The 12,098-nt window shown below is 61.2% G+C and overlaps 1 protein-coding gene across 2 annotated transcripts; it reads right to left on the reverse strand.

The window, feature by feature from the left end:
* Positions 1-2,422: 2,422 nt before the first annotated feature.
* LOC105473749 (programmed cell death 1) lies at positions 2,423-12,008 on the reverse strand. Of its 2 annotated transcripts, none has more exons than XM_011727697.2 (5): positions 11,779-12,008; positions 5,412-5,771; positions 4,991-5,146; positions 4,743-4,777; positions 2,423-4,234 (listed from the first exon to the last, which is right to left on the reverse strand). In XM_011727697.2, the coding sequence occupies exons 1-5, from the start codon at positions 11,852-11,854 to the stop codon at positions 3,998-4,000; spliced, it is 864 nt and encodes a 287-aa protein (XP_011725999.2). In that variant the 5' UTR covers positions 11,855-12,008; the 3' UTR covers positions 2,423-3,997. The 2 variants fall into 2 exon arrangements, with proteins under 2 accessions (XP_011725999.2, XP_011725998.2); XM_011727696.2 differs by having other exon boundaries at positions 2,426-4,237.
* Between the last annotated feature and the right edge of the window lie 90 nt (positions 12,009-12,098).

Genomic DNA, 12,098 nt, shown 5'->3' on the forward strand with positions numbered 1-12,098 from the left:
ATTTTAATTTGGCATTGTGTGATGCTCAGACTGCTGCCGTGTCATTTTCACACGACCCTGCCTTTGGGGACAGCGAGTCGTCCTGTCCTGCGCATGCATCCCCTCATGATCTCAAGTGACCTGACCCTCTGTGGGGAGCTCTGAGCCTCCTCCCGGCTCCTGCTGCCCCGGCTGTCCGCTGATGGAGACTCCAGAGCGGGCTCAAGCCCCCAGCCAGCTTTGGACGGCTTTGCCTTTGCCAAGCCAGTGCCGTGAGCCCGCGTGCTCTCTCTCTGCACATGTTTGCCGGTGACCCCTGGGAAGTGTTTCTACGAGGACAGGGGGGTTGACAGGGCAAAGGGCAAGTGCCCACCGCCTACCAGACAGCGCCAGTGCGTCTCCAGCTCGGCGTCCCCGCCAGCCCCTCGGCCTGCTCCCTGCAGCCTCTCCAACAGCTGCACCCTTGTCAGAGCTCTGCCAGCCTGGTGGGTAGTTTCAACGTGTATTTTTGTTATTATGAGAGAAACTGAACATCCTTTCATTGTTTAAGGGATATGTGTATGCACACATGCACTGCCATATATACATATATTGTAGATACACACGCACGTATGCATACATACGTCCGCACACCTGTACACACACATCCACACACATACCCCTGTGTGAGTATGTACACATACACATGTGTTTGCACACATATCTACACGTGTGTAGACACGTGCACATGCAAGCACGCACACACATTTTCTCTGAGCTGTTGGGCTGCGTCTCCTGCACTTTCTCGCGTACTTTTGACCTTGCTTTTTCCAGACTCTTAGATCTTCCCACGATGGGCATATTCGCTCTTTTGTGGTGGTGCAAATATTTTCCCTCAGTTTGTTTATGATTTTTTTGCCAAGCTAAAGTTTTTTGTTTTCCAATATATGGAGTTCAGTGTATCAATATTTTCTTTAATTGCTCCCTAATGTCCTTTATTTGTTGGGAATGCCTTCCCTCCCACACTGCAAGAATGCACCCACGGTTTCTTGTTTCTTGTAGGGTTTTTTTTTTTTTTTTTTTAGAGATGGAGTCCCGCTCTGTTGCCCAGGCTGGAGTGCAGTGGCGCCATCTCGGCTCACTGCAAGCTCTGCCTCCCGGGTTGATGCCATTCTCCTGCCTTAGCCTCCCAAGTAGCTGGGACTACAGGCACCCGCCACCACACCCAGCTAATTTTTTGTATTTTTAGTAGAGACGGGGTTTCACCGTGTTAACCAGGATGGTCTCGATCTCCTGACCTCATGATCCATCCGCCTCGAGCTCCCAAAGTGCTGGGATTACAGGTGTGAGCCACCGCGCCTGGCCAGGGTTCTTTTTTTATGCTTCTGTCTCTGCTGCATTTGGGATTTGTGCCTATGAGTCTAACTTAGTGCTTTTCCAAATGACTATCCCTATCCCTGGGCCGTTGGTTAAAAAGTCTTTTCCCCCCTACTGATTTGGGTCTCAGGGACTGGGCCTGTTCCTCTGTCTTCTGGTGCTTATACTACCCTGTTTTCATTACAGTAAGTTTCCCCTGAGCTCATAAAGCTGGTCCTCTTTCACTTTCTTTTCATGTTTTTTTGGCTGTTACTTGCTTATTAATTTTTCCATATGAGCATGATAGTTCCAGAAGTGTGGTTTTATTGGGATCGTATTAAATTTACGAATTGCATCGGAAGAATGTGCATGTTTGCAGCTGTGGCGCCTCTTCGGGGCCCGGGGGTCAGGGTGCCTTTAACTTCAGCCTCTGCGGCAGCTTTCCCACGTTTCTGGCTAGGTTTATGCTGGGAGCATCTTCTCTCTTGCTGTCCTAGATGAAATATCGTCTGCCACTCCATCTCCTAGCACGCTGTGCTGTGAGTAGGTGTCTGAGAGCCGTGAGTTCTGGACGCTGATCTCACATGCACCACTCTACAGCTTTCTCATTGCCTGTGGTCATTGTCCATGGGGCCTATTGGATTCTGCTGGTGGAAACCCACATCATCTGCACAGCCGCTGGGCAGCATTCGCAGAGCCCCTGGGCAGCATTCCCTCCCAGGCCTGACCTGCCGGATCTCATTGGGAGTTCCCACCGGTGGGAGGTCTCTGTGCCGGTCCCTGACACAGGCATGGGGATTCTACCGCTCGTCCCCTCCAGGACCGGGCTCCAGGGTGGCAAGCACAGAATGAGCCCCAGGGCGGGGCAGTGGGTGGGTGGCTGCGGGGACTGGGGGCCTGGCAGGGCTCCCTTCCTGGCACTGTCCCTGCTGCCAGCTGCCAAGGACCGCTGCAGGGCGATGGGGCTCGAGCAGGCGCAGCTTTGCCCCCCCGCCACCCCCACCTGTGTACTTGGGGAGGGACCCGCAGATGCTGTGTCTCTCATAGCCTAGGGCAGCCTCCAACCCTGCTGTGGGGGCCCTGGCACCAGGCACCACCCCTGCCTGGAGGGACTGGCAGGCATGGGGACACGGGGGCGCTGGAGCGGGCACAGCCACTCAGGGACGCCCATGCCTGGCCAGGAGGCCTGGGGGCAGGGGGTCATGGGACCCCCCAAAAGACCTGGGCTTGGGGAAGATGGTGCCCCCCGCCCTGTGATGTAGGAGGGATTTCTCACCCGAGGACTGTATGTGTGCGTGGGGCAAACAGGGCGAGGAGGGCCTGTGTGTTTCTGGGACAGCGAGGGAAAGGCCTGACTCAGGCCAGGATCCAGGGTAGCCGCCAGCACTCTCTACGCGAAGCCTCAGCCTGGCTGCAGCCTGGCCCCTCCCTGGAGGCCTCCCTCCCTCCTGCCCATGGCCCCCACAGCCGCCTGACAGGACAGAACTCCTTAGCATGCTCTCATATTTAATTATAATTATAATATAACAGAACCACAGGGAAGGGGGGGTCCCTTGTCCCAGCCACTCAGGTGCCCGCTGGCCGCCTGGAAGCTGGTGGCCCTGCCCCAGGAGTGGGGGTGCAGTGTGTGGATGTGAGGAATGGCCAGGCCGCGGTGGGGGTACTAGGCCGAGGAGGGGACGCCTGTACCTTCCCACCCAGGCCCTGGTGGGAGCCTGGCCAAACTCCTTTAAATAATTTCGTGAATGGGTGCCAAGGACAGCCCCCACGTTGGGCAAATGGGGGGGCCCTGGGTGCCTGCACCTCTGCCCTCATAACACCCAGGTGGCCACAGCGGGGAGGGGCCTGAGTCAGCCCCAGCCCTGCCCTCCTGACCTTGGGACCCTAGGATATCCCTCTCCTGAGTGGTGTGAGGGGCTGGGGTGGCATGGGGTGGCGGGAGGCCAGAGTGCTGACTGGGCCTGAAGGGCCTCCAGCTCTGCCTGCCCTCTTACTGCCTCAGTTTCCCTGCCCCATAAAGGGCCTGAGATGCTGCCTGGGCATGTGTGAAGGTCTAGGGGTTTCCTGCCCCGCCCAGCACAGCCAGGAGCTCTTCTGGCCTTCCCTGAAAACTTCTCTAGGCCTGTGGGGAGCAAATGACTCCCAGGGAGCCCCCAGCCCAATGCACCTCCTACCCCTGTGCCCAGTCTTGGACCCTGCATCCAGGGCGTCTCGGGATGCCGCTGCCGGGGGCACCTTGGCTGCTCCAAGGCAGTTTCCAGCCAACCCCAAGTTCAGGCAGGAGGCTCCGGGGGCGGCAGGCAGGGCCACAGCACCTTCAGCCCCGGGCCGCAGGCAGCAGCAGCAGCAGCAGCAGAGTTTCAGGGAGCTGGGCACAGGCAGCTCTGTGCAGGCAGGACTTGAAGCAGTGACTGCATCTGGCCCTCCCTGTAGGGGGTGGTGGCACCTGCTGCCTGGGCTCACTGTGGGCACTGAGACATGAGTTCTGTGGTGGGGCTGTACCTGGCAGGGCTGTGCCTGGCGGGGCTGGTGCAGGTGCAGACTGGTGCGCCCATCGCCCCCAGGCAGCTCAGTCCATGGGCGGCCTGCAATGGCCTGCACCCTGCCTGCTTCTCCTGAGGGAAGGAGCTGACCTGGGCTCATGGTGAAGGGTCTGCAGAACACCAGTGGCCAAGGAAGCCGGTCAGAGGGGCCAAGAGCAGTGTCCATCCTCAGGCCTCAGTGGCCGGGGACTCCGAGGGCCGTCGGCTGAGCCCCTGCGGGCCGGGGACGAGGTGCCCAGCCCACTAGGAAAGACGATGGTGGCGTACTCCGTCTGCTCAGGGACACAGGGTGCCGGGGGCTCCGGGGTCTTCTCTCGCCACTGGAAATCCAGCTCCCCATAGTCCACAGAGAACACAGGCACGGCCGAGGGGTCCTCCTTCTTTCAGGAGAAAGAGAGGAGGAGTCAGCCCCCATGGCCCACCCTAGGAGGGAGGCCGGCGGCTCCACAGCCTGGCTGCAGCGCTCACACTGAGCCTGGGCCCCCCACTGAGAGCCGCGTACCCTGGGCTGTCCCGTCACTGCCCTCTGTGTGATCTGGGGGTGCCACCCCTCCTCTCTGGCTCAGTGTTCCCCTGTGAAATGTCCCTGGCATTCTTGCAGGTTTAGGATTCCAAAATGTCACTTTTCAAGGCGTCCTGCCTCCAACGTAAGATAAAAAATGACCACGCCCACCCCACACCCCCGCAGGCAGGCGCACACGGTGGGCTGGGGCCCCAGGTCGTGGCTTTAGGGATTGCGATTGCTGCCTGGGGGCCAGAGAGGTGGGGTCCTGGCTGTAACAGAGTGTGAGCCCTGCAGGCTGTGTGGCCCCAGCCTGTCCTTTCACCTCTGCCCACCCAGGAAGGAAGGCACCGTGGATCACGCAGGAAAAGAGTGAGACTCACCAGGGGCTGGCCGGTGCGCCTGGCTTCTATGGTCCCTGAAGAGAAACACACTTGGGGTCACCAGACCGACCCTGAGCCGTGCTCCCCAGGTGGGGGGTCTTAGCCTAGGGGCTTTCATCGGGACTTAGTCTGACGAGGAGGTGTGGGGGAGGTGGATGGGGTGCAGGAAGGGTGGAGGGAGGGGAGGCGGGAGTGAGGCCGCCAGCAGGGTTAGGGCAGGGCAGGACGAGGTGCTGGGAAGACGTTACCTTGTGCAGCCCGGGAGCAGATGACAGCCAGGACCCAGACTAGCAGCACCAGGCTGCCCAGCAGGCCGCCCACGACACCGACCACCAGGGCTTGGAACTGGCCAGCTGGCCTGGGTGAGGGGCTGGGGTGGGCTGTGGGCACTTCTGCCCTTCTCTCTGGAAGGACACAAAGGTCAGGGGTTAGGACGGGGTCAGGTTGGAGGGTCAGGGCAGGGGTGAGGGCAGACTAGAGGCACTGGGGTGCTTCCAGAGTGAGAGGACAGGGATGCCGGTAGCGTTCCCCGGGTGCGGAACAGAGCCCTGGACTGGAACCGGGAGGTCCCTGCCCTACGACCCTGGAGCTCGTGATCCTGTGCAGGAGAGGACACCCACCCCAGGACCGGCTCAGCTCGCCCCTGCCCCGGGGCCTCTGAGGCCGCACCTGTCACCCTGAGCTCTGCCCGCAGGCTCTCTTTGATCTGCGCCTTGGGGGCCAGGGAGATGGCCCCGCAGAGGTAGGTGCCGCTGTCGTTGCGCTGGGCCCTGACCACACTCATGTGGAAGTCGCGCCCATTGGGCAGTTGTGTGACGCGGAAGCGGCAGTCCTGGCCGGGCTGGCTGCGGTCCTCGGGGAAGGCAGCCAGCTTGTCCGTCTGGTTGCTGGGGCTCATGCGGTACCAGTTCAGCACGAAGCTCTCCGAGGCGTTGGAGAAGCTGCAGGTGAAGGTGGCGTTGTCTCCTTCGGTCACCAGGAGCAGGGCTGGGGAGAAGGTGGGGGGGTTCCAGGGCCTGTCCGGGGATTCTGAGAGATGGAGAGAGGTGAGGAAGGGGCTGGGCGGCCCCGCAAAGCCTCCCCGGCCACCTGCCCACATCCCTCGGGCAGCAGGGGCTCAGGAAGGGCCAGCCCCGCTGGAATGTTGTTGAGAAGTCTCTGCTGGGGCCGCCCGGGAACGGACACTCACCCCCACTGTAGAGCCTCTTCCTCTGGGGCCTCTGCCGCCCGGGGACGGGCACTCGCCCCCACTGTAGAGCCTCTTCCTTCTACGCGAGGCTGCGGCCTCTGCCCAGAGCCTGGCTCTGACTTGGGTCCCCCCGGTTTCCTTCTAAGAGTCTTCACCCCCTTCCCTGTTGAGGCCAGTCCCCCAGAAAGGGCTGTTTGGGGGCTACCCATCCCCAGCCCCTGACCCTTGGGCATCCTGGCCTGGTCCTGTCTGCACTGCTCGGGCACAGGGGAGTGTAACTGGGCGGGTGGGTGGAGGGCTGCCCACGGAGACCCCCACCTTGGGAGGAGTGCAGCCCCTCGGCAGGCTGAGGGTCCAGTCTGTACCCCCTTTTCAGCACAAGCTCAGAGCTGGGACCATGTGGTATGGGCATTGCTGCCCTGGGCAGTGGGCAGTGGGGCCTCCACATTTTCCAGCAAGACAGTGGGGACTGGAGCTCACAGCAAACATGCTTCAGAGACGAGGTGGGCCATTGCCTCGGATGTGGACAGACACGGGCCCCTGACCCTGGGCTTCCCAAGACAAGGACCTCCTGAAACATATGCCTGCCAGGGCCAGGGCCTGGGATGCCCACATGACAACCTGGGGGTCGCGGCTCTTCTGCCAGGCGCAGGCACTGACACAGGGGCTTAAGATCCAGGCCCGAGATGCCATGCAGCGGGGTGATTTTCCCGGCCCACCCACATGTCCCATGCCACAGGGTTCCCCAAATATGGCACTAGCCCTGCACTGTCAGACGTGGGGCACTGTCACTCAGCTCCATCTCGGGCCCGGGCATGGCCCCCCAGGAAGTGATACAGAGACCAGGCCCTGGTTGCCGCAGCTGCGGTCCCTCTGCTTCCTGGGACAGGCGGCCTCTGTGGCGGGGGATGGTGATGACTCAAGGAGCAGTCAGCTCAGAGGAGGAAGGGGCTGCTGCCCTAGCGGCCCAGGGCGTGCTGGCTGGACACCAGAAGTGAGTGGGGCTGTCATGTGACCAGGACCAACTCCTAGTGCCAACCTCACTGGGCACCTCCCAGGGGACAAGTGAGGGGTCTGAAGTGACCTTGAGGCCACCCGGAGCCTCCCTGTTCCCTTTGTGCCCCATGGCCTCCTGGCTGCCCAGCGCTCACCTCCTTCACCTGCATGCCTGTCTCCCAGCTTCCTGGTGGCGTGCCCAGAGGTGGCGGGGGGGGCCAGCTACACAAGGGGCTGCTGAGGTGAACCCCCTCTCTGAGACCGCCCTTGTCTGCTGGCTGGCCAGGGGAAGCTCCCTGCAGATGCGTGTGCAGGGTGGCCCCGGGGAATCTCCCAGCCACTCCAGAGTGGATTTTGACCAAGGAGGGCAGTGGGGTAGTGTGACTCTCAGGGCCAGTGGGCAGCCAGGTCAGGGCACTCAGAGATCTGCCTGAATGGAGGAAGATGGGCTCCTGGCATCAGGGCCAAGAGGGCTCCTGGGAGGTGGCCTGGGACAGGGCGGGCTGCAGTCCTTACTGGGACTAGGCTGTGGCTGGGTAGACTCAGCACAGAGCAGGGGAAATGCCCTGCCCTCTGGGTTTCTGGGAATGCAGTGGAGACCTAGTGGCACCACCACCGCAGGCAGCCCCTTGGGGCCTCCATCCAGGCAGGTGAGGAACAGGGGGCCATCACGGGAACTGTAAGCAGGGACCCTGCATGGTTAGGAAGTGCTGGGGGACCCCCAGCTGTAGGGCGAGGTGCTGGCGACAGGACCAAGGTCGCTGTGTGTCCACACCGCAATGTCCATGGAACCATCTGTGCATTGTTCGTGTAACTAAAAACTTAACTGCTATTTATTTGCACACGTTGGTGGAGGGACCCGCTCTTGACTTGATCTGTGCTGGTCGATGACAGGCTCAACCCTTTTCCTGTCTGGCTCGCACCGGCCCTCGGCCAATGGGCCTCAAGCCAGGACCCTGGGCTCTGTGCCCCGTCCCCCCTCATTTTGGAATCCACCCCGGGGAGCAGGCCCAGCTGGGCTCCTTGGCCTCCACTGCCTCTACTGACTGGCTGGGTGGGGTGGGGGCTAGAGCTTGGTGTCTGCGGTTCAAGCAGCCTCTCCCCCACCTCCCCCAGCCGGTCTCAGAGACTCTGGCTCCCAGAGAAGCCCCGAGTGGCGACCCCCAGGCAGGGCCTGCCTCGCCTCAGTCCTCAGGCCGCCTACTCCAGGAAGCCTTCCTGGCCTGCCTTGGCTGGGAGAGTCTACTAAGAAGGAGAATATTCAGAAATGACCACGGGCTGGTCCTGGGTCAAGTTAGATTCGGGGTGTTTCTGTGGGATTCCATTGTTTCCCCAGCTGCTCCCTCTGAGATCCATGTAGGATCGTGGGTTGATGAGAGAGGGCTGTGCCCTATGCAGGGTCAGGAGGGAGAGAGAGCCTGTCCCAGGGATGTGGAACAGGCCTGTGAGGCGGTGGGGGCGCAGGCGGGGGGTGCTCCCACAGAGAGACCCCACTGCAGGACGCGCTTTCCAGAAGTGCACAGAGAACGGTGTGCCTGCCCCAGGGGGAGGAACCTGCTGGTCCAGACCAGACCATCTCTGACTGTGGTCCCATTAGGGACAAGGAAACTGGCCCACGGGATGTGCAGGGACGCGGACAGCGAGCTTGTCCCTAGAGGACCTGGCAGGGGCGAGGAGTGGGGTCTTCCAACTCCTCACAGTCGTGTGTGTGTGGAGGTGGGAAGGGCTGTGGGCCGACCCGTGTCCCCACAAATTCTTATGCGGAAGTCCTAACCCCATGACCTCAGAAGGCGGCCTTATTAGGAATAGGGTGACGGCAGCTGGGACTAGGTAGGATGAGGGCACAGGGCCAGGTGGGGGCTGACCCAGCACCCAGCACGCCTGGTTTTCTGCGGTGAGCCGAGATCACACCACTGCACTCCAGCCTGGGCGACAGAGCAAGACCCTGTCTCTAAAAGAAACAAAAACGTGTCAGGGACTGGGCTGGGCAGTTTCCACACTCACCCGTGCGGAGATGAAGGCAGAGCCCAGGGGATGCTTCTGAAGCCCAGGAACACAGAGGGTGGCCACAAAGCCCCCCAGCCAGGAGAGGCTGAGCACAGCCCTCTCGGAGCACGGGGAGCCGACCCTGTGGCCCTCGGTCCTGCACGTCCAGCTCCCGACAGCGCGAGGGCAAGCTCTGTTTTTAAGCCACAGCCGGGAGAGGCTGAGCAGAGCCTCCTCAGAGCGCCGGGGAGCCGACCCCACGGAGCTCCATCCTGCGCGTCCAGCCCTCGGATGGTGAGAGGGCAGGCTCTGTGTCAAAGCCACTTGGTCGGTGGAGCTTTGTTATGGCAGCTCCAGCCGCCCAGTCCCCAACGCAAATGTGTCAATATTCTCAGTTACTGATTCCAGGTGAGGGATATTCATTGTCGTGTTTTTAAACTTTTTTTTGTATATTTTTCAAAATAGTCGTTTTAAAATCTAACTTAAAAAATTTGACTTTAGGCCGGGCGCGGTGGCTCAAGCCTGTAATCCCTGCACTTTGGGAGGCCGAGATGGGCAGATCATGAGGTCAGGAGATCGAGACCATCCTGGCTAACACGGTGAAACCCCGTCTCTACTAAAAAATATAAAAAACTAGCCGGGCGCGGTGGCGGGCGCCTGTAGTCTCGGCTACTTGGGAGGCTGAGGCAGGCGAATCGCTTGAACCCGGGAGGCGGAGCTTGCAGTGAGCTGAGATCGGGCCACTGTACTCCGGCCTGGGCGACAGAGCGAGACTCCGTCTCAAAAAAAAAAAAAAAAAAATTGACTTTAAAAATCGGACTTTAAAAACATGTGTCATGGAGGCCAGATGCAGTGGCTTATGCCTATAATCCCAGCACTTTGGGAGGCTGAGGAGGGAGGATCATTTGAGCCCAGCCTGGGGAACATAGCGAGGCCCCGTCTCTACAAAAAATGGAAGAAATGATCCCGGCAGGGTGGCGCGTGCCTATGGTCCCAGCTACTCCAGCGGCCCCGGAGGTTGAGGCTGCAGTGAGCCGAGATCACATCACTGCACCCCAGCCTGGGTGACAGAGCAAGACCCTGTCTCTAAAAGAAACAAAAAAGTGTCAGGGACTGGGCTGGGCAGTTTCCACAGATGACCCGATTTAATCCTCAGGACGCAGCATCACCAGGAGGCGTCCTCACCCATGACCCCAAAGCACACGGAGAAGTCAGTAAGGAGCCAAGTCCTGCCAAAGGCCCAGAGCTCAGCAGCGGTAGTGCTGACTGGAGCTCACGGGGGTCCCACGCCAAAGCGGAGGCTCTTATTTACGCTCCTGCCCCCGGACAGGGGCCAACAAGCGGCTGGGTTTGGGATATCTCATAAAACACAAGGGGAACACACACTGAGGTGGGAGTGGTGACCGCGGGAATGACAGAACGGCAAACGCCGTGAACAGATCAGGAGGGAAACGAGGCATGCTGGAATGAAGACCACTGCGACCGGGGTGGCCACATCTGGGTCAGGACAAACAGGACCCCAGTCATGCTGACTGCGCCTTGCTGAGTGCCCTGTGCTGAGTGTTACCGGTGGGGAAACCAAGGCACGCCGCCTGTGAGAGTCTTGTCCGGCACAAGCGCAGGCACCTGAGGCACGAGTGTCCGGCTGCAGACACCTCGCTCTTATCTTTCCCGCCTGGTCGGGGAGGGTGGGGTCTCGAGGACGTGCCTGAGGAGCCAGGGCACAGGGGAGAGGCTCAGCTCCCCTCCTGCCTCAGCTCCTCCTCCCCTGTGACGAGCGCCCCTCTGCACTCTGGTTCCCCCACGAGTGTCTCCCTGGGGTGCCTTCTGGCCGCAGGCCCTTTGCCCAGCGTCTCCAGTTCTGAGTCCTGAGTGACCCGTGGGCCTCCCTTAAGAGGTGGTGCGAAGGCAGAAAGGCAGGGCCCCTGGCAAGGATGCCGCCTCAGGCGCTGGGGAGCAGGCCCCAGGAGAGGGGGCTGAGGTGGGGAGCACCTAGTCGCCTGCCACAGTGAAGGGGCACCAGGACCCCCGGGATGGGAGCCTCGAGGGGACGTCAGGGCAGCCCCAGGGTGCCCCTCATCTTGTCCTCCCAGTGGCGTCACACCCCAGTACCCAGAAGGACCGTAAACCACCCTCCCCAGGCCTCGGCATCCCCAGGGGCAGGCTGGCTGGGCACTGAGGGTCCAGGGGTGGGCTGTGGTCACAGTGGACACAGAGGGTCACGGGCAGCCCAGGAAGAGGCTCCCCCTCTCCTTGATGCAGGAGCGTGAGGCCAAGGCCCCCCCCAGGGATGGTCTGAACAGGGCTCAGGGAGAGCCCTGGAATCTGGGCAGAGACCCAGGCGGGCACAATGCCCACCCAGGAGGGATCCTGGAGACAGAAGAGCTGTCCTCACTTGAACAGGCACACTTTTGATATAATGAGAAAAATATCACCAGTTCATCTAAACTTTGACGTCGTAAAGCCAAGGTTAGTCCCACATGGGACTCGTCCCACCCTTAGGAAAACCGAGGATGCCCGGGCAAGGCAGAGCCGCCACATAGACTCGCCATGAACAAGGTGTGGGGTTCTGGCCAGCCTGACCCGTCATTCTACAGAATCACGCAGCCCCAAGGACCGGCTGGGAGGGGACAGAGGTCCTGCCTGCCCAGGAGCAAAGAGGGCACTTGGGCCAGGGGAGGAGTTGGGGCCCAGAGAGGAACCCAGGAGTCTGAGCTGCCCAAAGCCGCACAGCTCAGGGTATGGGGCAGAGCTGGGCTGCCGGGGGCCCGGCCCGCCACAGCACCCCCCGACCTGCCAGGGACTGAGGGGGGACGGTCCCTCCAGACTCCTGGCTCCGGGACACCTGACCGCGACCCCACCTACCTAAGAACCATCCTGGCCGCCAGCCCAGTTGTAGCACCGCCCAGACGACCGGCCAGGGTGCCTGTGGGATCTGCATGCCTGGAGCAGCTCCAGCAGTGCCGCCGGCCGCCTCCTCCGCTGCTCAAGCTGAGGCAGATGTGAGCGGAAGGGAAACTGTCCCAGGTCAGGTCGAAGGGAGGGTGCCCGCCCCTTGCTCCCGCCCCCTCTTCCTCCACCTCCACGTGGGCGGGAGTGACAGAGGTAGTGCTGGGGGGTGGGGATGAGGAGGGGGTTGTACTGGGGGAGGGTAGGGGAGGGAGACAGAGACAGAGACGGGGGTA

This window comes from Macaca nemestrina, chromosome 11 (assembly GCF_043159975.1).
Source record: "Macaca nemestrina isolate mMacNem1 chromosome 11, mMacNem.hap1, whole genome shotgun sequence".
NCBI classification, from domain to species: domain Eukaryota; kingdom Metazoa; phylum Chordata; class Mammalia; order Primates; family Cercopithecidae; genus Macaca; species Macaca nemestrina.